Source organism: Perkinsus marinus (genome assembly GCF_000006405.1).
Source record: "Perkinsus marinus ATCC 50983 genomic scaffold scf_1104296944144, whole genome shotgun sequence".
Taxonomy (NCBI): domain Eukaryota; phylum Perkinsozoa; order Perkinsida; family Perkinsidae; genus Perkinsus; species Perkinsus marinus.
In genome coordinates this window covers 166,175-191,240 of record NW_003211539.1, presented here as the reverse complement: position 1 = coordinate 191,240, position 25,066 = coordinate 166,175, and the positions used below count along the sequence as shown (strand labels likewise).

The 25,066-nt window shown below is 50.1% G+C and overlaps 4 protein-coding genes across 4 annotated transcripts; 1 reads left to right on the top strand and 3 right to left on the bottom strand.

The window, feature by feature from the left end:
* Positions 1-3,275: 3,275 nt before the first annotated feature.
* Positions 3,276-3,728, top strand: Pmar_PMAR027406 (hypothetical protein; the record flags this gene model as incomplete). Its single annotated transcript, XM_002780747.1, has 2 exons — positions 3,276-3,330; positions 3,406-3,728. 2 exons carry the CDS (start codon positions 3,276-3,278, stop codon positions 3,726-3,728), a joined length of 378 nt encoding a protein of 125 aa, XP_002780793.1.
* A 2,354-nt stretch (positions 3,729-6,082) lies between these two features.
* On the bottom strand, positions 6,083-10,678 carry Pmar_PMAR027405 (retrovirus polyprotein, putative; the record flags this gene model as incomplete). The annotated part of the gene is made up of 1 exon (XM_002780746.1): positions 6,083-10,678. The coding sequence occupies one exon, from the start codon at positions 10,676-10,678 to the stop codon at positions 6,083-6,085; it is 4,596 nt and encodes a 1,531-aa protein (XP_002780792.1).
* A 305-nt stretch (positions 10,679-10,983) lies between these two features.
* Positions 10,984-12,111, bottom strand: Pmar_PMAR027404 (hypothetical protein; the record flags this gene model as incomplete). The annotated part of the gene is made up of 1 exon (XM_002780745.1): positions 10,984-12,111. One exon carries the CDS (start codon positions 12,109-12,111, stop codon positions 10,984-10,986), a length of 1,128 nt encoding a protein of 375 aa, XP_002780791.1.
* A 5,656-nt stretch (positions 12,112-17,767) lies between these two features.
* Positions 17,768-18,164, bottom strand: Pmar_PMAR027403 (hypothetical protein; the record flags this gene model as incomplete). The annotated part of the gene is made up of 3 exons (XM_002780744.1): positions 17,768-17,957; positions 17,998-18,079; positions 18,143-18,164. The coding sequence occupies 3 exons, from the start codon at positions 18,162-18,164 to the stop codon at positions 17,768-17,770; spliced, it is 294 nt and encodes a 97-aa protein (XP_002780790.1).
* Positions 18,165-25,066: the final 6,902 nt, after the last annotated feature.

The window sequence follows — 25,066 nt, the reverse complement described above, 5'->3', positions numbered from 1 at the left end:
TCGTCGGCTGAGCGCAAGGAGCAGCTTGAGGACAGGAGGCACGCAGAGGACCCTCACGGAGTGGTTCGTCTCCGGTTACCTATGCTATACGGGACTTGTAAATGGTGCTATGTCGTCCCGAAGAGAGCGGGTCCGTTCAGGACAAGGCTTGTGAAAGCGGCTCACCGCTTGGCCGTCCACCCTGGGGTGGCGGCCACGGTGGAGAAAGTTCATCAGATGGGATTCACCAGTCCAGCGTTACGTGGGGCAGCGCGAGATGAAATCAACACCTGCGTGATATGCCAGTTGCTATCGGCAAGAAGGCTGTGGAGCCAACCCAGGGGAGTGGCAGGACCGGGATCCCAAGACCCGGAGCTCAAGTTGGATAAGATGATGTTGAAGAGTCGTCCTCCCTACTATGCCGTAGCTGCTGATGTCATCAAGGTGAACAGTGATCTGATATTTATGTCCTTTTTCTGTCTGCTGACTCGGCATTGTCTGTGGATTGTGATCGAGGGGCTCGACAGCGGTAACCTGGCGGAAGCTACAGCCCGAGCTCAGAAGAGGGAAGGCGGATTTCGCCACCTGTTGGCTGATGGAGCAGTGGCAACGAGGCCATATGCGGAAGCGGTGAGATCGTTCGGAATATCGGTGATGGCAGCAGATCCACGAGCCCCATGGTCAACAGGAGTAGAGACTCATCATAGGATAGCTTTGAAGGTATCGAGGGTGCTGTTGCAGAGGCGATTCCGCATTCATGGAGATTGGACTTCCACCACCAAGCAGGACTTCGCCGATGAGGTGTGTTGGATATTGAATAGAAGGCCACTCACACAGGCGGATATCACCAGCGATGGTCGATTAGGAGTCCTCACCCCAGACCATCTCCGTTATGGATATACTCGAGAGGGCGGCAGTTGCGTCGAGCAGGGGTTTTCGTGTGACTCGCTTGGTCAGCGGCGGCTATTCTTCCTGCGATCCTTCATGTCAATATATTGGCCATCACAACGGCGTCAGATCCGAATGGAGGATCGTCGCTTTGGACGGAAAGGTGGGGGATTCCTGGCAGGGGATGCCGTTATGATCTTCGCACCCCGTTCCAAGGATAAGCCGCAGTGGCGTTGTGGATGGGTAGTGAGACCGATCAGCGACCGACGTTATAATGTGTTGTGGACGAAGACCCATAGCGATCGAGCGATCGAGCGAATAACGATGGAATCGCACTATAACCTTCTCCCGCTGAGGATCCGCGGAATCCCTGATGGAGATTCGATTGATTTCTCGGGTGAAGACGGCGAGTGCGGTCCGACTTTAGTGGGTGCACGCGTGCGATTTCGGTTGTCCCATATTGACGGATCGAAGGAGTACCACTGGAGCACGATTATGCATCATCGAGATACTAAAGTATTGGTCGTCTGGGATGTTGCTGATAAAGGGCAGTCTCGCTTGGAGTGGCTGCACTTGACCGAAGAAGAATGGGACTTCGGCAGGGGGGGCGTGTCTCACCCTGGTGAGAGATAAGCGCGCTCGCCCAGGATAGGCGAATGATCGAGGATAATGGTATATACCCGTATATATTCATTCATTCGTATATCACTTGGGGACTGTGTTGATGAGGTCTCATCTATTCTCAAGCGCACATCCTCAGTTGCCGTTTTGCACTATCCACTCGACTCTATTTCCATGCCTATGACTGTGGAGTTTAATTCCCAACAGAGTGATCGCGATGGAGATAAAGACAGTACTCCGGTACTATTATGAATGGGAGCGTGGTGGCGGAAGTTTATATCTCTCTGGAGGAGCACAATCCTTTTAGTGGAAAGCATGGTGGAACTAATGCTAGACTGTCTGCTTACTGTAGATCAGATAACTCGGATAGTACAGGGAGACGCTACTAGTCATAATAGTGCCAATGAAAGTCCAACGATCTCGTATAACGGTTCACATCAATTGGTACTCGTCGAAACGTATTTGTGGTGTAGGCGTGAATCAGGCTTAGGGCTAATCAACTCGATCAACAATAGCTGAATAAGGCCCGATCAACTCAAAGTGATTGCATCAGGCCGTCGCCTGATTCATGTCGTGTACGATGTATCATGTCAATCTGGACGTCTACTTGTTGAGCCAGGCGCGTCTATCCTTGGCTTCAAGCCTCTCACTAGTATGTACACTTTGCCCGACAGGGCGGCAGCCTGAACCTAAGGAGAGCTCGTGGCAAACGAAATATCTCAAACTGGTTGTCTAATAATTCAAATGGAGTAGAATAATGCGATCAATAATCGCATATGGGATATTGGGGGCCTAATCAGATCGCAGTGGAACTCGAGAATCCATTTGGTGAAGATGAAAATGACCTACCATTTGAGCATAATCATATAGTCAATGGAAAAATACCTTCGCTGGGGATCAAACCGGCGATCTCTTTTACGGGTCTCGCCGAAACGAAGAATCATGAATCGGAGACAAGCATTTCCTGAATTTATCACAAATTTGAAGTCTCTGAAAATGAGGCTTGGCGGGCTCGCTGTCACCAAGGAGCGGTCTCGCCATCACCAAATCGATTTTTGGGGTGTTTGTCTACTTAAAGGGTGGCGGCGGCCTACGGCCGTTTACGGCTACTATTTTCCCCCGGTTTGCTCAATAAGCTGGTCTTGATACCTTAACTCAAGTCCCCTCTAGTCACTAGAGTCTTGAACTGGAACACGAGACAGCCTTGTGGATGGCGTCAAATCCAATAGATTGCTTGGGCGCACGCTATTTGCAACAGCTTCCCCCCCCGAAAGAGAGTAGGTGCAAATTGCGTGCAAGCAATGTCATACATGTACATGTGAATAACAGCGATTCTCATGATAAACTTCAATGAGAGAAGGTTTCTTGACATAATTATCCAAAATCTTGTACAACAATTAATCATGAAGGATTGTGATACATTCATTCTTGATAAATAATGGAGTGTTATTGATAAAGTGAGATTATCATAGTAGGATTGAAATCTCAACTTTAGATATGATGAATATTGTGCTGATATGGGAACATATTATGTTAACTGTGGTCAGTTGAGACTGTTGCGGTATGCACATCTGTGTCTCCGTTGTCCCCGTTTGTATCAGCTAAGATATTAGCTAAGCTATACCATCCCATTCGTTACTCTTAAGTTATTGGTGTATAATCAAGTCTTGCTATCTGTAACAAGGCCGTATTGAGTTGCATACATCGGCACAATCATCCGAGAAGCAACTACCTCAAGCTCTTGTGTAAAGACCACTCTGTTCAACAAGTAACGGTTCAATTGCTCTATGGTATCTCCCAAGGCGTCTGACCCAGTACTGACTGATGACAATAAGAAGAGCAGTACTGAGCAATCCCCACCTGTGTGGGCTTGGCAGCTGAAGAAGGAGCTAGATTCGTTGACGGAGTCGATTGCAGGTATTAAGTCACAGCTTGAGTCCAACGCTGATCACAAGACCAGACATGATGCAAATGGTACTACTGGTGCTACTGGCGATGACAGCAAGGATGGTCCTACTAATACAGTGCATGGTATTGTTGAGGAGGTCAAACAACAGCTCGATAGCACTAAATCTGACCGAAGTGCCAAATCGTCGTTGGTGATAGAGCCTTTGGTTATCATGAAGATTAGCAAACAAGCTAAGTCTGCTGGTGTTATAGAGGGAGGCCGATTCTCTGGTGTGACTGATAAGAGGGGTTACATGATTTTCAAGGGTCGTGTCTTATACAGCTTCGAATAGCCAGCACGACAAGTTGAACAGGCCCACAGGGCTCTTCGGACTGGATCTACTAGCACTGGCGTGGGACAGGTGCACCCTTACTCAGTGATCTGAGCGAGTTCGAGCAAGGAGACCTCATTACAGGGAGGGTCGTGTCTTATACAGCTTCGAATAGCCAGCACGACAAGTTGAACAGGCCCACAGGGCTCTTCGGACTGGATCTACTAGCACTGGCGTGGGACAGGTGCACCCTTACTCTGTGATCTGAGCGAGTTCGAGCAAGGAGACCTCATTACAGGGAGGGTCGTGTCTTATACAGCTTCGAATAGCCAGCACGACAAGTTGAACAGGCCCACAGGGCTCTTCGGACTGGATCTACTAGCACTGGCGTGGGACAGGTGCACCCTTACTCTGTGATCTGAGCGAGTTCGACCAAGGAGACCTCATTACAGAGAGGGTCGTGTCTTATACAGCTTCGAATAGCCAGCACGACAAGTTGAACAGGCCCACAGGGCTCTTCGGACTGGATCTACTAGCACTGGCGTGGGACAGGTGCACCCTTACTCTGTGATCTGAGCGAGTTCGAGCAAGGAGACCTCATTACAGGGAGGGTCGTGTCTTATACAGCTTCGAATAGCCAGCACGACAAGTTGAACAGGCCCACAGGGCTCTTCGGACTGGATCTACTAGCACTGGCGTGGGACAGGTGCACCCTTACTCTGTGATCTGAGCGAGTTCGAGCAAGGAGACCTCATTACAGAGAGGGTCGTGTCTTATACAGCTTCGAATAGCCAGCACGACAAGTTGAACCGGCCCACCGGGCTCTTCGGACTGGATCTACCAGCACTGGCGTGGGACAGGTGCACCCTTACTCTGTGATCTGAGCGAGTTCGAGCAAGGAGACCTCATTACAGGGAGGGTCGTGTCTTATACAGCTTCGAATAGCCAGCACGACAAGTTGAACAGGCCCACAGGGCTCTTCGGACTGGATCTACTAGCACTGGCGTGGGACAGGTGCACCCTTACTCTGTGATCTGAGCGAGTTCGAGCAAGGAGACCTCATTACAGGGAGGGTCGTGTCTTATATAGCTTCGAATAGCCAGCACGACAAGTTGAACAGGCCCACAGGGCTCTTCGGACTGGATCTACTAGCACTTCGGCTTCGGGTTCATCAAACGGATCAGGGTCACCACAGAGCTACAACAGGGCAGGATATCGATGACCAAGGCGAGCGCTGTTAACGGTGGTGTCGCAGAAGTGAACCGACCCAACTAATGAGAAGAACACAACCAGCACACCTAGGGTATAAGGAGTTGAGCTGACTAAGCTATAACCAGATATCCAACTACGTACAGAGCGGTGACTGTACGAGATAAAGATAACCAGGGAATATGACTACCGCAGGGATACTACGATAGACGACAGGGAAAGGGGTACGAGTGGAATACGTGTACAGAACACGAGTGGACTACGTGTAAAGTGTACTTGTACAGAGCTCGTAGTAAGCTTGAACTAAGCTTATACGACAACTACGTATGATCGATATCCAATAGCTAAAGATACTGCGAAACGGCTGCAGTACTCGCAGATACGGTCTGTAGCACACAGTGAAGGATCGCACACAGAATAGGGACCGTGCGCCACAGCGGAGCGAAGCACGTCCCATCACATTCCTCCCACGCAGATCCGAACCGGGCTACAGACGGAAAAAGCAGCGTACCAGTGAAGGCAGCATATACGAATTCTAGCAATACGTACTACAGCGGTGTACTTAATCATAATAATAAAAAGTCTCATACTTAATTCATCCTTACGGCAACAGCTTGTCCGAGCCGTCCAGAATAGAGCAGAATCAGCTTAGCTCGAAGGGCCATCCTTAGAGTAAGCGGAACCTTGAGTCAGAGCTTGAGCTAGAGCTTGAGCATCCTCGATTTCAGTGTCCACCACGATCTCAGCAACGACTTCTTCAATCTTGGGGTCGTTCTTGTCGGCGGACCATCATCGGCTCCACGAGCAAATCAGGAGCAAAAGCGTAGACATATCGACTGGATAGACTAAAAATACAGCGCAGGGTTGGAACCGCCGAAACGGCTCGGGGTCCCGCGGTCACTGCAGCGTAGTGGCAAAACCAACTTGTAGAAATAACCAGAACACGTTGTGCAGGAGCTTCACATCCAACCATAACCAACTAGGTAACAGGCTTCGACACGTACAGAAAGGAGACGTAGAGGAACTATCCCTGAACGGGGATAGGCTGCCGGCAGGCTTTTACAAGAGGCAACGAGGAGGGTCAGGAGATCATCCAACTCGGGACTGTATAGAGAGTTAGAAGGGTACCAATCTCTTTCTCCTCCCACGCAAACCTCCTTCCTCACTTAAGAAGAGTCAGAACGTCCATGGCTCCGTTCAGAACGAAGAGCCATCGGGACGTAGGTATCGGGGTCGAAGCGGGTCGGTGGTCGGGATCGGTGACCAGCCCTAGACCTAGTAAATGGTCTTGTAGACTCGGGGGCTGCCTCTGCCGGAGGCGTGGTCGACGGTGCCTCAGCAGGTTGTTGGATGGGGTCGTTAACAGGGGGCGTCGGCGTACCTTGGGGAGACTCGAAGTCAGCGTCCATGATCGGGCTTGCCATACCGGAAGGAAGCGGCGTTGACTCTTCAGGAGACTCCACAGGGGTAGTAGGCGTCACGGACCGTGAGCGTCCAGGGGGAAGCTCGTCAGGTGACACAGATCGGGATGGTTCCAGGGGGGACAGAGGACCATCCGAGGGTACCGACTCAGCCGGGCTCTGAAGATTATCAGGCACCGGCGACGGGAGCGGTGTAGAAAGAGGCGGCGGGGACAGGGGCGAATAATGCCCGTCATGAACAGGTCGTCCTTCCACCGGAGGAGGCGACGACATAAACGGCCGCGGGGGTAACATAGACGGTCTAGATGTAGCCGCAGGAGTAGAGGCTGCCGAAGGGGGCATAGGCCTCGTCCGTGATCTAGACGGGGCAGGAGATGCGGACGGACCATTCGGCGGTCGTACCACAGATCGAGCGGGTACGGGCTGATTGTCCGGAACACCGTTAGAGAACTCGTCCTCGTCAGACATTGACCTAGGAGGCATCGTTCGCTGAGGGTGTAGAGCATGGGCAGGCGGTGCCTCAGGGTTGAAGGCCGGTAGAGGTGGTAGGTCTGGGACTTCTCGATCCACACGCTGTAGGAGACCGTCCGGCAGTTGGTCAGGTTGAACTGGGTCCAGTCGAACATGGTCCACGTTGATGACCTTCAACTCGCCCGTGACAGCATGTTTAAGACGAAGCACTTTTACAGGGTCTTGTGAACCGATAATATCCACTATATACCAGTCACCTTCCCACCTCGGGGCCAGCTTGTTGTTGGGGACGTGAACACGTACAAAGACTCTAGCGTTCGGAAAGAAAGCCGTGGGCTTGGCTTTGCGATCGTAGAAGGCCTTGTACCTCGCTGCTGCATGAGTGACAGCCTGGTCGACCTCATCGTCCAAGTAAGCTCGTACCCTAGCCACATATTGTCCGTAAGTCTCGGTATCAAATACCAGTGAGTTATAAGCAGACGTTATAGGAATAAAGTCGGCCGGGGGCTCACGTCCAAACATAAGCATGAAGGGACTGTAGCCAGTAGAAGAGTGGATAGCGGTGTTGTACTTGAACATGAGAGCCGGCAGATGGGTCGGCCAGTCGGGGATGCAACAGTGTCTCCTCAACATCGACAAGATGGTCCCGTTAAGTCGTTCAACCAAACCATTACCAGCTGGATGGTAGATGGTCGTCCGAGACTTGGAGATCCCTAGAGCGTCTAAGGTAGCTCGGAAGAGAGCACTCTCGAATTGCTGGCCTTGATCTGAATGGATCCGTGCTGGCGGACCAAATCGAGCAAACAACCCAAGAAGGTGAGGCAAAGACTCTTCCACCGTTTCCGTACGGAGAGGATAGGCTTCACCCCATTTGGTGAAGTAGTCTTGAACCACCAAGAGGCACTTGTAACCACCCACACCAGGACCGATCTTGAGGTAGTCGACACCTAAGGTGTGCCAAGCTCGTCCGACAGGAACCGGTAACAGGGGTGACGGGGATCCTTGTAATGGGCCAGCAGCAAGACAAGAAGTACAGGTCTGCAAATGTACTTCAACATCCACGTGCATAGTCGGCCAATAGCACTGTTGCTTCATCTTGCTCAGCATCTTCTCTCGGGCAAAGTGACCGGTGTCCTGATGATAATGGCGGAGGGCTCGTTCTCGTAACTCATCGGGGATCACTGGTAGGAGCCTCGCCTCGTCCAGCGCATCCATACGATAGTGCCGAGCCAAAATCCCATCAGACACATCCAAAGAAGCCCATATACGTCGATACGGAAGGTAGTCTCGGGTCTTGAACTCGCTGCGGCCCAAAGGATGGCCGTCCAAGACTCGCTCTCGTACTGCAGAGACCACCTCGTCCAAGTCCTGACCGTCTCGGATATCATCGATCGAGAATAGGGTGTCAAGAACCACCAAGGACGTATGTAGTCGGCAACCAGGGTCGTCCAGACAAGATCGCAAGACGGGGGAGTCGTTGACGGGGGACCGTACTTCACAAGCATGGGGGTCTGGTACTACAGGATCTGGCCGTGGCAATTGAGGTCGAGAGAGTACATCAGCATTGATATTCTTCGTCCCTTCCTTGTACCGTACCACGAACCGATACCGTTGCATGGCCAAAATCCATCGCTGAACTCGATCAGACGTACACTTAGCAAGGTGTTGCAAGGGGCGGTGGTCACTGTAGATAGTAACCTCCAAAGGGTGACCAATAATATAGTCATGAAACCGATGCAGACACCGAAATAGCGCGTACGCTTCCTTCTCGAAGGTATGCCAGCGTAGTTCAGCACCAGATAGAACTTGAGAGTAGTAGCAGATCGGACGACCGTTCTGTTCGAGGACCCCACCAATAGCTTGATTGGAAGCATCGCAACAGATCTGGAACGGCTCCCGAAAATCGGGGTAGGCCAAACCGGGAAGTCCGATAAGAGCAGTCTTGAGCTTCACGAAGGCTTCGTCAGCATCCACGTCCCAATGTTTAGGTACGTCGTCCGGGCACTTGTCGCATAGAGACACCAGACGTTGAATGGGTTTAGCTACCGCAGACATCCGAGGTATGAACGTCCGGTAGTAGTTGACCAGCCCCAGGAACGACCTCACCTCTGACACTGTCCTAGGCGGCGTCCACTCAGCAATAGCTTGAACCCGAGCGGGGTCAGGGTGCATACCGAACTGATCGAAGTAGTGACCCAGATACTTAACACCGTCTCCAGCGAACTTGCACTTAGCCGCGTTCAGGGTTAGGTTAGCCTCTGCCAACCTACGAAAGACTTCGTCCAAGTGCTTAGCATGGGTCTCCAGGTCCGGTGAAAAGATGAGGACATCGTCCAGGTAGACCTTAACGTAAGGAAGGTCGCCTAGTAGTCGATCCATCAAATCTTGGAACGTACCACAAGCTGAATGTAGACCAAAGGGCATAACCAAGAACTCGTACAAGGGCAGGTTGGCACCAGGACAAAAGGCCGTCTTACATACGTCCGAAGGACGGACGGGAATCTGCCAATAACCCGAACGTAAATCGAGATTGGTATACACCTTAGATCCAGCCAGAGACTCTTGAACAAAATCGGGTAGCGGGACCGGATAAGCCGATGGAGGAGAGGCTGTGTTGAGCTTCCGGTAATCAACACACAGTCGTACGCCTCCGTCCTTCTTGGCAACATACACACAAGGGGCTGCGTACGGGCTTTTAGACCGCCGGATAACACCTTGCTTCTCTAGATCGTCCAACTGCTTAATAATCTCGTCCCGATAGGCATGCGGGATACGCCGAGGCTTCTCTCTCGTAGGTTTGGCATCATACGTGTCGATGTCGTGCTCGACCAAGTTACACCGACCAATCTTGTTAGAGAAGAGCGACTTATACCGCTTACAGACCTCGTCCACCGCCACCAGCTCTGGCTTGGCATCGACGTCGAAGATAGGAACCGAAAACACCTCCTCCTCGTCCGTGGGGAGCTGAGGGATTGCGTACTGCTCAATATCCTTGCCGATAACGTCATCATCCATCTCATCACCAGGAGCCATGGACGGAGTCGGCCACTCTTCGTACGGAGTAAGGTCGCCAGCCTTCGAGCCCAAATAAGGCTTGAACTGTGGGTACGGTGAAGGGATAGACTGTGCGAACATGATCTTCATCTTGTAGAAATCGCCTTCGTACAGAGTAGGATCAGGTTCGGTGTCTTTCAAGATCGTAACCTTCGACAGAGCATCATCGTCCACGGACTGGGCAGGATAAACCGACTCATCCTCTTCCCTTGCCAGAGCGGCGAACCGTGTACCACGAACAAAGCTGTCGTCGTCCCTTGGAGATACCACCGATCCCTTCTGAGAAGTCGTCGACCATGCCTTAGATACCGAACCAACCGATGAAGATGTCCGGCCAATGGACGTCCCAAGGTTACCGTCCGCAACTACTGTGGACTTAGTGTGCCGGCAATACATAACAGGCTCACGGCGAGGTCGGACACAACGCCACGGGGTCTTCTTACGGCGTCGCCGGGGTCGTCCATCACAGGCTGGCTCCTTAGTCGTAGGGACAGGGGTCGCCGACATAGGAGGTGGATCAACAGGGTCTTCTATAGTGGTGGTCGACGATGGTGTCCTATAAGCGTACAGGGAAGGCAACGTCAGCCTCAGAGCGACCCCGGGCGGAACATGGGCCGGGCTGCGGATCGGGGCCGAGGTCTTCACGTGCTTGATGCAAAACCCAGTAGCATCCGCTTGAAGTCCGAGACCAAACCGCCAGAGCCAATCGTACCCTAATAACATATCCGCCGACAGATCGTCCACCACATAGACCGTCATCTCTGCTGAAGCATCCTCAGGGGACGAGAGCATGCGTCCCGAGGGTTGCGACAACATAGCAGGGGAATCATAAAAATTGATAGTGACCGTGGCCGTACCAAGAAAGGCCAAACTTACCGAAGGTAGAGCCGTCACCGTCGTCATAGAAACTGGTCGTATTTGACAACCAGCAGGTAAAAACTTCTTCTTAACTATAGTTAAACTAGCACCGCTATCTACCAGAGCACAGATAAAAGGAGAATGTCGTCCACTACACTCTAACCGGGTATACAGATACATACCAAACGAACCCCCGAACGTTCGTAGTATAACATCATCTAATTTAGCTTTGGCACACCGGTCACCGCTAACCGGCTGCCGAGCTAGTTTCCCTGCCTCTGTACCAAAGAGGCCATAGGTCGACGTGAGGGGTGGTCAGGGCAGTTGCGAGCCATGTGATCGTCCTTACCACAGATCATACAACCAGTGTCGTACTTGCGAAACGGGCAAGTAGGTGTACGATGAGATCCACCACAGATACCACATCCACCACGACGTTGTTGTTGGAAACGTCCACCATTACCCTTACCACGATTACCAGCATGTTGTACCGGGGCTTGTTGACCAGCCTGGGCAGGGCGTACAACATGAGTCAGGGCGTTAGTCATGGCAGTAGTCAGCCGTTCAAACTCCTTCGTCAATACCGCCGAGATGTTCTCTGAGTCAACACGTTCAGGAGAGGGGGACGTCACCGCATTCACTTGTTGGGTACGAGAGGTGGCATTGGCAGTCACGTCTTCCGAGTAAGCGTCCAGGACTTCACAAGCTTCACGGAATGTCTTGGGGCGATGACGACGCATCTCTGCCTTAGCCGAACCAGTAGCTGTCTCGCAAACACGGTCAATCAGTAGAGTCTCCAACACAGCAGGAGGAATCTTCGAATCGTCCGGGAGCAGGGCACTATAATCTTGGAGGGCTTGCGATAAGTTCGCAGTATACTCCGACAAGGTGATCTTGCCATCCCAGGCGTACTCCTTGAACCGTAAGAGAGCAGCATCAGCGGTCTTGGACTTATCGAAGGCCTTAAGCAAAGTAGTACGGGCCGTCTGATAATCGCCTTTAGGGCAGGTCGAACGCCAAACTCGGTGTGCAGAGCCAGTAAGATAGAGGCCAAGGTACGTACCACGCTGGACATCGTTCCAACCACAAGCAGAGGTAGCCATCTCGAAGGTGCCAAACCATTCTTGTATGTCTTGATCAACAGAACCCTTAAACTTCTCACACACGTGATGGCTGATCAGGCCAATGGCAGGCTTCCGAGGCAATCCGGGATTACCGTTCACAGAGACAGGCTCTGGAGAGTTCGTACCGTTCGCCACAGAGGAAGCGTTGTTAGAAGTAGGGGGCATACTAGTCGTACCCGTGCTTGAGGAAGATGCTGACGTCTCATCAGTACCAATACCAATCTCTCGAGGAGAACTAGGCGTACCACCGTCTTCGTGACCACTCATAACCAAACCAAGTAAATAAAGGCGGCGTAGAACAAGGAGCTGCTACCAGAAAGATGTCGCAGAAGTGAACCGACCCAACTAATGAGAAGAACACAACCAGCACACCTAGGGTATAAGGAGTTGAGCTGACTAAGCTATAACCAGATATCCAACTACGTACAGAGCGGTGACTGTACGAGATAAAGATAACCAGGGAATATGACTACCGCAGGGATACTACGATAGACGACAGGGATAGGGGTACGAGTGGAATACGTGTACAGAACACGAGTGGACTACGTGTAAAGTGTACTTGTACAGAGCTCGTAGTAAGCTTGAACTAAGCTTATACGACAACTACGTATGATCGATATCCAATAGCTAAAGATACTGCGAAACGGCTGCAGTACTCGCAGATACGGTCTGTAGCACACAGTGAAGGATCGCACACAGAATAGGGACCGTGCGCCACAGCGGAGCGAAGCACGTCCCATCACAGTGGCACAAGAGGACAGAGAGAGATGTACAGATGTGTCGACTATTCACGAGTTATAGGCGTTATAAAACAACCTCCGTTCACGCTTCGCTCCACTACGTAAGGCGAGCGTCGAGGCCTGATCACTGTGAGGTGCTCACAGTCATCAGGCCCTTGAAGGGCCGCCCTTTCGAGTGCTCAATTCGAGGATGTGACATTGAGATACGCCTTCAGTCTTTTGCTCTTTCTGGAGTTCTAGCAAGTTCAAATGGAACAGCGTGTGGACGAGTTGACGAACACGATCAAGTCCTTACAGGATGCGATTAGACAGTTGACCTCAAACCAGGGGACTGAAGCCTCAAACACCCCTAATCCCGGTCTGGCTAGCGAGGGCCAGGCTGATTCAAGAAATGGAGATCCACAGCCGTTGCGGGGTCGCGGAGTTCGCGGGCGTGGGTGCGAGTACCATGCCGCAACACCGCAGAAATTCTGCTCCGAACAGGAAGCCCGAGAGCGGTTGATTGAGCTCAGCGGCTTACCCGCAGACGGTCCGGCGATGGAACGGAGTAATGTGAGCTATCCCAAGAGCGTCGGCCCTCGGGCAATAGCAATACGCTACCGCTGCCCTTACAATCGCGAAAACCATCCTGAATTTCAACCTTGCCCTTTCGCTATGTACATTCGAGGCGATGGTGAGCAATTTGAGATCACAAGTAACTTCGCAGAACATCCTGCTCATGAGAGACGTGATGATCCCCAGACTGGGCGAGGCCCGGCGGTGCTCGAGGACGAGGTCAAGAAAAAAGTGATACTCATGACACGAGGAGGTTCAATGCCTCGAGGAATAGTGCGTGCTCTTCGTGAGGAGGGCGATCTACCGGATAGCGTCACATACGAGAAGCTTATCCGAGCAATTTACGATCTTCGCTCTGCCTTCAAGAAGAACAACCCAGAAAGGCCGAAACCGGCTGGCGAGTCAATTGGGGCTATAAGGCGCTTCTGCGCGGAGAGATCCTCCATCCCACCGGAAAATCGTCCACATGATCTCTTCTGCATCGCGTATGGCGTGGAGGGATCTGAGAACGACGAAGTGGGCGCCGACGAGGCCGGCTCGCTATTCATGTACTTCACGACGAGGAATTTGATATTAACCGCCTCAGAGGAGAGTCTCATCTCCTGCGACTACACGCACGGGTTGAGCTACTGCCCTTTTCCTACTATAATGATAGGAACGATACGCGGAAGATCCAAGTTTCTTCCTATGAGTGTGGGCGTGACATTATCCGAGTCGTCACTCGCCGTGCAACGAGGGTTTGAGGGCATACGACGTTGCCTGAACCAGATAAGGAAAGGATCTCCTCAAGGCCACTTCAGGCCACGCGGCCTGATCGGAGATGCCGCCCCACAATTTACGGCAGCATATGAGGCGGTAGGTAACTGTAGAAGCGCATCTATATAATGCAATATATAATGCATCTATCCCAAATCCTCATACAATGCATATGGGGCCTTTCGAATGGTACCTTTTTCGTCCATGAACAGTAACTTGTCGCGAAATTACGAAGGTTTGGCACTTTTTTGCACCACCCTGTAGATCAGCGTTTGTGGAATGTCGGCCCAGCATGGTCTCAGTTGTTTTTCCCCACCAGGTCTTTGGGACAGTTCTCCCGACCGGACTAAATCGAGAATTGGAGTGGCCTGTCTGCGACGAGTCTGATGCTAGTGCAAGGTTGTTCTGCTACATTCACATGTGGCGCCAATGTTTGAGACACATAACTCCCTTGCTGTCCAAGGGCGCACAAAAAGAGGAGTGGCAGAGGCAACGAGTGGCCTTCAAGAAAGACTGCCTTATCTTGCAGAGAGCTCCCAGCCAAAGACATTTCAGCATCTTGGCGAAATTAATGGGGAAGAAGTGGGAGGCTCTTAATCCATCGGTCTGGGAGTACTTTCGGCATAATTGGCTCGAATCTAGAGCATGTTGGGGACAAAGAACGTGCGCAGACGTCATATGCGACTCGAAGTGCCGCCATTCAAATTCTGTGGAAGGGATAAATAAATCCCTAAAACAGAGTAGGAACTATCTGGCCGTTGTATTCTCTGGAGCTTGAAAACTGCGCATCTTTAGGTGGCGTTACTCCCAACTTCAGTCTTAGTGCTCTTCTGGGCGAACTAGGAGCCGTGGCAGTGGATTATTCCGTCCAAAGCGGGATGGAAAGCCCCGAGCTGGCTGACGGACAGCAGTACCCGTCCGAGGACGAGATGAACCGGGGCTACAGGTGGAGCTGCAGCCGAGTCGTGCGATCACGGTCAATTTTCATTGATGAACCGGCCGAAACCGGTGTCGCCTACCGTTACTTCATTCCCTCGGATACCTGCCGGCGCGCATATGCAGATTGCCTGGGACAAGCTGTCGCGCAGTTCCGCTTCAAGTTTGATCACCCAAGTGCCGGCATATGGGAGGACTTCGACGACTTCGTCAAGTCTAACCAACTCGTGAGAGTTGTGGAAGTCAGGCCGGACTCGGAGGGGACGATAGGCGTTTGGGGTGGCAGGAGCTATAGATGCTCCTGCTACGACGGAGTGCGATCTATCTTTTGTCGGCATTGTATCGGCATGGGATTATTAGAGCGAGTGATCCCGCATAGCGGGGATTGTGTGGTTCCAGGTCGTGTTGCACAAGGTTGTTCAACGTACGAATTCCCAAGCCAATGGTCTTGACTTTTTGTTCTCAGATACAAGGTTGGCAATGCGCTTAGCATAGAGCCTTCAACCGCCCGGAGATATACTGACCTACTTCAACAATTTGCCCCTCGCTCACAGTCCGCTCAACGGCCCCGTTACCCTGCCGCTGCGAGACCCATACCCGACCAGTCAATCAGCGTCGACTCGTCATTCTTCCAGGGAGCCGACGATGATGTTGAATCATCCGGCGACGAAGAGGGTGAGCAGCACATAGGTCCTGCTAGCAGGATTAAAGAATCACTGCTACTGCCGCAGACTCATGATAATAGCGATGCCGGTCAATCTCTGCTTCAGATCCTCGCCGCGTCATGGAAGCGAGCTGGATAGAAGAGGCAGAAGCTCAAGGCATAGAAGATGCCATTCGGGATGCCTCGGTCAATCTCACGTCCGATCGGAACGGTACTACGGCTTTATTAGAGCGAAAAACCACTCAGTGAACGGCGCTCACTGTGCACCTCTGATGCTCAGGAGACTACAGCATCATCGCCCCTTCAACTCTAAGCCCTCTCATCAACAGTTCCGCGGAGAGGTCTCCGCTCAGCCTGAGGCGAGTGGGTGAGTCGGAAGTCCACGATAATGAAGATGTCACAAGAGACGGCTCCTGCAACGTCGTACTGTGCCAGAGGGGTGAGACTGAGCGACCATCACATACCAAATCTCGCAATGCCCAGGTGATGGCCATCCCCACTCTGGAGACAGGATTATCGATCCCTCAACGTCGAGCCTTCCCCTAATCTCCCTTCCGCCCATCCGGATTCCATCTCTGGACGAGTCTGTGATCCCTACCTCCCAGTCAAACAGTCCTGCAGAGAGAGCTGGTCGGAGTCCTGCGTTCGGGTGGTACCAGAATGAGCACTGCACGAGTTACGGTAGCGCGAGCCCGATCGTGCCCACGAGTCAAGCGCTGTCTTATTCATCCTTGCGGCTTTCACCATTCCTTGAATGCTCACCGACAGTGTCATCCCCCGAGCCGTGCAACTCGGCATTCATGGAAGTGAGCCTCGTGATAATCGTGACGGTCTTCGAGACCGTCGAGTGAGCGCTGTCGAGTCGGCGTGACCAGGGTTCCTTATGACTGGCAGGGTATTTCCGAGCTCGCAAATTCGATGATGCTTGAATCGCCTCCGGCTTCTCCTTCTCCTTCTCACCCACTAAAAGACTGCAACGCAATTGAGAAGGTAATTCACTACAGCGAAGGACTGAGCAAAGCTCCGCAAGGCTTTAGGTGCACATCTGCCATAGCGGTATATCCGAGCCCGTTAAGAGAAACCACCCAATGCAGCTGCGTAGAAAGAAGCGAATAAATTACAAGATCATGAATTCTAGAGGTCTGCAGTCTAACGACTGATGTGCATGTATTTGAGTCTGTGCCGAGTTCCGTAGTCGGGTTCATCGTCGAAGGATCGATGGTGGAGGTCGTGGGATCGAGTCGACCAGGTTGACTGGAAGGTCAACAGCGGGAGTAGTGACAGAACTCTGGCCGCATCTGCGGCGACAGGAGGGTACCCTGAGGGTACCCAAACAACCGTCAACTAAACACGTATGTCCCAGCAACAGGAATGGAAGTATCCGAAAGACAACTTTGTAGCTTTCATCCGAGCGAGCCGCAGGTTAGAGACTTGTGTGTCTTAGCTCAAGATTCAGCGCCGAGCTGAGTCCAGTGCACTCCGAGTATAGATGGGCAGCGTAATGTTTTTTACGGTTTACGTTACGGTGCGCGTAACGTAAGCAGTTTACGGTCACGGAAAGGCCTTACGACTTTACGATTGGTGCTGAACTGCTTTTTTGGAATTGTGGCGGAAACACTAGCTTTACTGCACTCCACGATAGCTCAAATAGTTGTTAAACTCATTTCTTGTGGCTCGGATCCAACCGAACTGCTGAGAGAGTAGCATTTGGTTTCGCATTTACCATTTGTCTCCTTTGCAAACTCCGTCCGTCTTACTCCCAGGCTGGCCTGGAACTGCTGAGCCGGCCTCGTCTACGCATGCGCATTCACATGAAATAAATTTAGACGACTTGAATGGTCAATCCTCGTTTTGTACTCTGCATCTCCGTAAAGCCCGTTACGGCGCCGTAATTTTACGGTACGGGGCTTGAATCGTAACCGTAAGAGTGAGCCGTAATGATCCGTAACGTGCTTCTGTCCATCTATAACTCCGAGTGCCGCCATCTGGCGAATCGCTTGCCGAGCGCATCATTAATCACGATCTCCCTCTCTCAGCGGGCGTAGGTTGGGATTACCAAGCCGCAGCTAACTCACGAACTCAAGCCTACTATGCATCACAACGATTGGCAGAGACATGTCCATCAAGTGAAGTCTTTTGCATCTCCAGTAGTGATTCACTACGAATCCAGCGTGTGCCCCTCGGCTTCAATGGAACCTTCGACAGAGATACATACGAGTCGCGCGTCGCCGCCTGAGCATCCACATGGTATTACAATCGTGGTGTGGCTATACTAACCGGTGTAGACTGCTTGATTACCGTTTTCTCCCCTATCTCGGTACTCGTCGACCAGAGTTTGAATGTCAGCCAGCACACGTCTCTCAGTAGGTAGGTCGTAGATGACGATCAAAGAAGGGCCAAATTCGGCCAACTCACCCGAAATAGCTCCCTTCTTGCGTCCGTCAATGGCTCTTACCGGGATCCTGAGGAGGAAATATTCACTCATGGCGCAGGGTGACGTACGCAACCTCGTCGTAGGCTTCCCCGCCCGAATCAGTGAGGCCCACGAATCTCTGGAGGAGGTGAACCTCCATACGGCTCAGACCTGACGCGAAAGTCTCACTATCGTTCGTAGCGGAAACTAGGCATAGTGAGAGAAACTACTTACCGACACCGTCCCTGGAGAGCATCCGGCCGGGCCAAATTTTTCCGGGTCATACTGCGCGGGAAGTTCGCTCGGGGATTCCCGAGCCGCGTAACTGGTCCGACCTAGCTTCAGCAGTCTATTTATCAGGGTGAGAGAACTCGATGAGAAAGCCATGATGACAAGCCTCACGCCGTTCCCGTTGGCCGGGCTAGGGATTCCTTGCCTCAAACCTGAACGGATAGGGCAGTAGTAGCCGCCGGCTACTAGCCGGCTCTTGAGGATGCGAGCACACGGTTGACACTTACGCTCAGAGTGTATGATATTCAGTAGACCCGTCCACTTCGGTGGTAATGCTGGCGTTGGACTCAGAGCTCCTCCTTCTAGTGAATATCTGTATCACTCCCTAGTGCAGGTGTTGAACCATGCATCGTACACTCCCCGTTTGACAATTTGGAGCAGTTTCCGAGCGCCGCTGCATGATGTCCACGAGCAGCAGAAATCAGACTGGGGCCCAGAGAATCTCCTCAAAAGCTCAAACAGGATAGTGCAGCATCCACCACTGGACATAATGACGGCCAGGCCAGTCAAACTGTCTCCATCCTTCAGAACTGTTTCTGAAACGCCCATCCTTCTAAGCTTCTGACGCGTAGGACGCCAGGCTCGTAACAAGGATACCGGATCGTCGGTAAAATCGGCTAAGGAATCTGGATGAATAACTCCACACCGAAGGGGCCGTGCCACCTGCGATCTACGGACCAACCTCCAGTCCGCAAGGGTCCCATCTCCTGCAGGTTTAGAAAGAACAAGCGTAGTATTTCTCTCAGGCAAGCCTCTGCGTCTGCAAGTGGGGCTGTGAGCGGGACTGAGAGTGGGAAAGCACGATATACTCGTTGTGTGCGATAGTATCAAACCTCGTTCGAAACTGTGATTTGTTAATGCGACTCGTGGCGGATGGCGCAGAGGCTGGCTTGGATGGGCAGGGTGGGTTCTTGAGTTAGCCGAGACTTGGAACGAGACTCCATCACTGCTACGAATATACATCGCGAATGGGCATCGATCGGCAGAGTGGTAGTATGGGCAGCGATAACGTACAGCCAGAGGCCGCGGGTTATCTCCTGCACCTAACCTTGGTCGAGTCGCTTGAGTTCGGACCATTGCGGGCCCGCCTCTTGGTAATCCGCTGAACTCACTCAACCGAGTTCTCGCGGCTTCTTCGGAGGCGAAGCTGCGAGGTGTTACAACGAAATACACACCAGCTTGGCCACGAACCCTCTTCCTCGGGGGAGAGTAAACCGGAGATGACATGGCGGGAGTATAGGCCGGTCTAACTATAGGCCGGTTAGCCGGTTAACTTCGGTTAGCCACTGAACAGGCCGGACACTCTAGTATTACTAGTAGTTAAAGGATACAACTACACGTTCTAGTTCTAGTTGTATATGAATACGAAACAGTCCTAATATACAGCAGATGGAGGCTGCACTGTGCAACAGCAGAGCTCTAAAGTTGGAATAATTCAATGAAAACTATTCCAGGACCAATTTAACGCTCATCATGATCCTACAGTGTCAAGCCGTCCGCAGAGGCGTCTACGAGGTAGAGAATTAAACATTCTGACTACATTCATTAGTTAATCACACTCTCTATCAGTGTCTGAAACAGAGACTGTGTCAAGTATGTCAATCTCAGAGAAACTGTATGATAGCGGATGACTCATCCAATTCTACTTCGCATGTGGCATACTTGAGTAATTCGGGGGCGGAATGAGAATTTTCGGGCCGGGGCGAGCAATTTCGGGGCGCGCATGAGCAGGAGCCGGCAAATCCCTGTAACACAACGAGCCTAGAGGCCTCCGAAGCAGCAGTGAGTCCCAGCATCGGGGAGAGAGGACAACGAACGACAAGTTGCGAAGTTCATATACCCCGTAAGGGGATAAAAGGACCCGAAAAGCCCCAAAATCAAGAAAAAAGTAGTGTAGGAATTTGGGGGGTGTAGCGGTGATTTTGGGGCGAGCTCTAAAATTTGGGGGCCGATCTCTAAAAATTTGGGGGGAGTCCCTCTCAGGTGCCGAATGGATTGAATCGCTGAATTCGGTGTTGGGTGAGAAAAGGGGAAAATTATTCCGAATTTGTGAATTTTTCGCGCAGATGATTATCGTTTGTTGACGCTCCCGAATGGCGAGAGGATACGATTTCATAAAATGTGAACTTCAAATTCGAAACGGACACTCTGTTGTACGCGTCCCCGGCGACGGTCTGCCGACTGGATGAGTGATGGAGGATCTGAAATTGAATTTTATTGAATGGGTGAAGGAGAATGTGGACGGATGTGGTGGTTGAGACGACGATGATGGGTTTGGTGAGGAATGTGTTGAGTCATGTGGAAGCTGATATTCAAGATGGACTTAAAAAGGTGGGTGCTGGGAGTTGAACGAGGGATTTTTGGGATGATGGTCGGGTGCTCTACCATTGGAGTGTATGGATAGAGGTTTGTAGTGTGGAAATGTATGCTTGCTTCTCTCAACTGGGATTGGAAGTTTCTTCATTAGTGCTTCAACGTGCGTTGACTATTCCCCTCCCCCTCCCCCCACACTGAATATGCATATAGTCAACATAAAGAGGTGACAGCGAGGAATTTTGATTTTTGCGATAATGGTTTGGGAATCGACTTGAAAATCATCAGAAAAATATGTACATAATGAACTACATGTGTTGATGATGACAATGAACATAATCAGTGTTGGAATAAATGTTCACTGTTCTCAGCCTAATCCACAAGCTCTCTCCCAAATTATAGAATTTTACATACAAATTCGGGTACAGCTATATGGAAGTCAATGGATTTTTCTTCAAAACTCCTGCGTATGTAGTTGATTACCCTCAGAATTGTGTGTGGAGTGCTGAGCAGGAGTGCTGAGCAGGGACGACTGATAAGGTAAATGATGCATAGTCGAGTTTGGGTGAAAAATTCCAAGTGTCGGTCGAAAATACCCGGTTTAAAACGTTTGATAGGTACAAAAGTGCGTTGGATGAGATTCCTGTGTGGACGACGATGACTCCGTTGGTTAGAACTCTGCAGGTGATGAGAATGTTGGACATTTTCCAACCACTACTGCGCAGTGGTGGGTAATTTTGTGGCGCGCGGTCAAAAATTTGGGACCGTTTTAGGTGAGAATATCATCCTTGTTGGGCCGGAGGATTCGGGGAAGAGGCTGTTGATTCGACAGGTGATGGATAAGATGAAAGGTTATAACATTCATGTGAAAATTTGGGGAAATTTTTTGTGGTCGCAGATGAAATCAATTTCCGCAGTGTAGGTTGATACATTATCGGAGTAAAAGTGACTCTACCGGGATTTGAACCTGTGCTTGTTATTTTGTAGAGTACAGTAACGGTTTGATTCAAAGGGAAATCTTAGTGTTTTCGAATAGTGAGAGACAGATGAAAAAGGCATACAACGCTAAAGTCGAATCCTTTGTGCGATTGACCCTATGTGTGGAATATCATAAGTTGCCGTTGTAGTGGGATTCCATGTTCATCGGGGTTTCACCCATTCTTCGTGCAGTCGCATGAATCTCAGTGTAAAACTAAGCGATATTTGCGGTATAATATACCGGGTATATAATAGTCGTGAAACACATTTTCACTAGTGTTTTTCATATCACTAGGGTGGTGAAACTCTATTGAATATACTCTGCCTGAACTCAGCATCAATTTCAACATCGTAGCGTGAGAAGCGATTTCGAGCTGCGAAATCAGTTTGTTGAACGAGTCAAAAGTCGTAGCATTCAAAGTCATATACGTCGTAATGGAGTTTCAGACTTCAATAATTTGTGCTCGGCTTGGACCTCCTCAATCACGTGTCAAATTGTTCGGCGGTTAACGCTCGAGTGAGCTATTCCAGATCCCAGCTAGTGTGTGTCGACCGTTTCCTTCGTGATATTCGTATTGGTCGTGAATCACGACTCGTGATTTTAGAACTGCTACCCACTATTTGTGGAAGCTATTAATGACATCACATAGGGTTATGAAGTAGTTGTTAGCTACTCAGCTTTGGTCAATAGCATCTCGCCCAAGGTGAGCTTATAGTGGGATCAGTGTTGGCGGAATATATGTCGGCTTCCCTCAGCTGAGCTTAGGAGTTTCTTCACTAATTATAGGAATTTACATACGAATTTGGGTATACGTGTACGAATGAGAAATCAATAAGAACCTCCTCAATTTTTCTCAGGATTTTACCAAATGTCATCTACACGTGGAGTTGGCCATGTGTATATTTTCCCATATTGCATGAGACAGGTTCGCATTTCCCACACTTCTACCTGAATCCGTATGAATATAAAAATTTCCCCAGGATTTTCCTTCTGTCAGCATGATATATGCATATTTTGCAACACTTGATCCAGTAATAGGAGGAAGCCCCATTGCTTCAGCTGTTGGCAGGTGAAACCATGTGAATGGTGGTGGTTCGTAAAGTACAATTTCGTCCCTGAGATTCCCCCAAATGGTCCCCTAGTGGTGACGCAGCTGCCTGGTGTCCTGTACAGCTGAGAGCGAGCCGGGAGAAGGTGATGACAGAGGCATTGGAAAGAGCCCAGAATGGATACGCTTTATTCAGAAGAGGTCGGTCGGTCCGGGATTGGGAATAAATTACCCCATAATAACCGCCCGATTATACCTAGCATGTTCCGTTGTAGGGACCTGAATTTGAATCGTCAGTGAATACATTCATCCCTGTCTTTGCAATATGAACACGTACATGTTCCTAGAGAAGGTCTCCCAAAGACGTCGATATGTGTCACACAGGCATTCACACAGCTTTGAGAAATAATATTCCCCAGGGTTTGATAACAATGGGGGAAAATGATGTTTCTAATGTGACGATGACATTTACATGGGAAACTGATTGAAGAATGTGTTCCTAGTCATGTGGAAAATGATGTTTCTAATGTGACGATGACATTTACATGGGAAACTGATTGAATGACATTAACATGAGTTCCTCCCGAGTACACCATAGGTTCATGGATGGTCCTCTGGTGTTAACTATTATAACATAGAAGTGTCTATTACGATTACACGAATATCGAAAGTGAACGCCGTCCTCAGATGGAAATCGGAGTGCCTGAGGAGTCACCATTACTTTGACGGTGTGAATCTGCCGATAGCTCTCCTAAACTGAGTTGATAGTTGCTCATAGAACATCATACAGAAACCTGACCGACAAATTAATCCACCGTGTTTGCAATTACTGAGCCTCGTGAGAAATGCTATGTATGAGCTCTGTTCACTGAAAAGTTCCCAGGAGCTCTCTGTTAGTTGGTTACGCGAGTACAAGCGATAGATATCTTGGCGATAAATATACCAGATGTTTTGCACCTATGATATGATATTACATTACCTTTGGGGAATAATTGTCTCCAGGGTTCGATAACAATGGGAAAATGTCTCTCATGTTTTTATAGGAACCGGGTTGAGAAGTGTGTTCCGAGCGAAAATTCAAAATGGGGTTTCCCAGGAAAATTATCCTGTTCTGACAGTGTTAGTGGGGATGATATGCGATACTAATACTCCATCGATCAACCACTCACAAACTCAATACGACTCCACTTTAAGAATTGATGAGTATGAACAAACTGATAAGAAAACTTTGAACTATAAGAGAGAACGGAAAGCGAGATATCAAGTGTCGTCATGTATTACGTATTACGGGACCTGTGAACTATACCATAATAGGAGGGAGTGTAACTATTGTCATCGTGCGTCACTATTATATCTCTTTCTGGCTATTTTTTTTCATTTTTTTTGTGACAGGTTCTCTGAATGAGCTAAGTTCAAAGACTGCACTCAGCATTAGAACTATAGAACTATATATATAGTGTGTTCGCCATTTGGGTGGACATTCCACCCAAATTCGTATATTAACTACTCTAGTTAGTCACGAAACTACTGAGCTCAGCTGGAGATAACGAGCATATATATTCGTCCAATCCTGACGAGGTTAAGATTCATCCGGCCCACTACGGTCTATCACTGTGAACACAACATACTGTAATTCAAACAGCACAACATCGATGATATCACATGACACAACATGAGGAGGAGGATGTTCATCTGGGGTGTTGCGGGATAGCCTCTAAGGCGACTACTGCAGTCGATTCACCATCAGCATTCTCATCTGTCGCTCCCCACTGGCTCTTCTTCTTCTGCTTCTTAGACACACTTTGGAATGCGTGTTAGTAGAATCTTTGCGCATGCGTGCAACGATGTACTGCCGTTCCTTCACATTGCTCGTGACTACCAATCAGTTTCCCATGTAAATGTCACCTTCACATTAAGAACATCATTTTCCACGAATGGCTACGGGCACATTCTTCAAACAGTTTCCGAGATAAATGTAATTTTCACATTAGGAACATCATTTTCCCCAAATGTGAGCTTGTGAATGGTGAGCTAGCTCACTCTACTACTATGATCAGAATGAATTTTTGAAGAAATTTTGGGCGATTCCTGTTTGTTCTTGTACACTTCTACTACCCGAATTTGTATATAACCTTTCATACAAGTGAGGTTATTTTAGAGCTCAGCTGCTGAGGAAAGCCGTCATCATCCCACTTGCCAAAGCTTCTGCCTCCAAACATTCACGGAGTTTACCACTCATCACCCCAGGTGCGTTACTAGACGATGCCAGCAGTAGTAGTAGACGACGTATGAAACTGATACGGTGACAAATCGATCACGTGATCGATATAGCTAAATTTATGTTATATGGCATATGTATCTCACCAACACCCTATGTTCTCCATAGGTAGCAATAGAGTAGAGTTCAACCCGTTTTACGTAAAGTGGCGTTATACACAGTGCAGTAACCGTGATACGCATTTTCTACTAGTCTTTTATGTCAGAAGCGGAACCCTATTGATATCATGGAGTTTCACCACGACCCTAG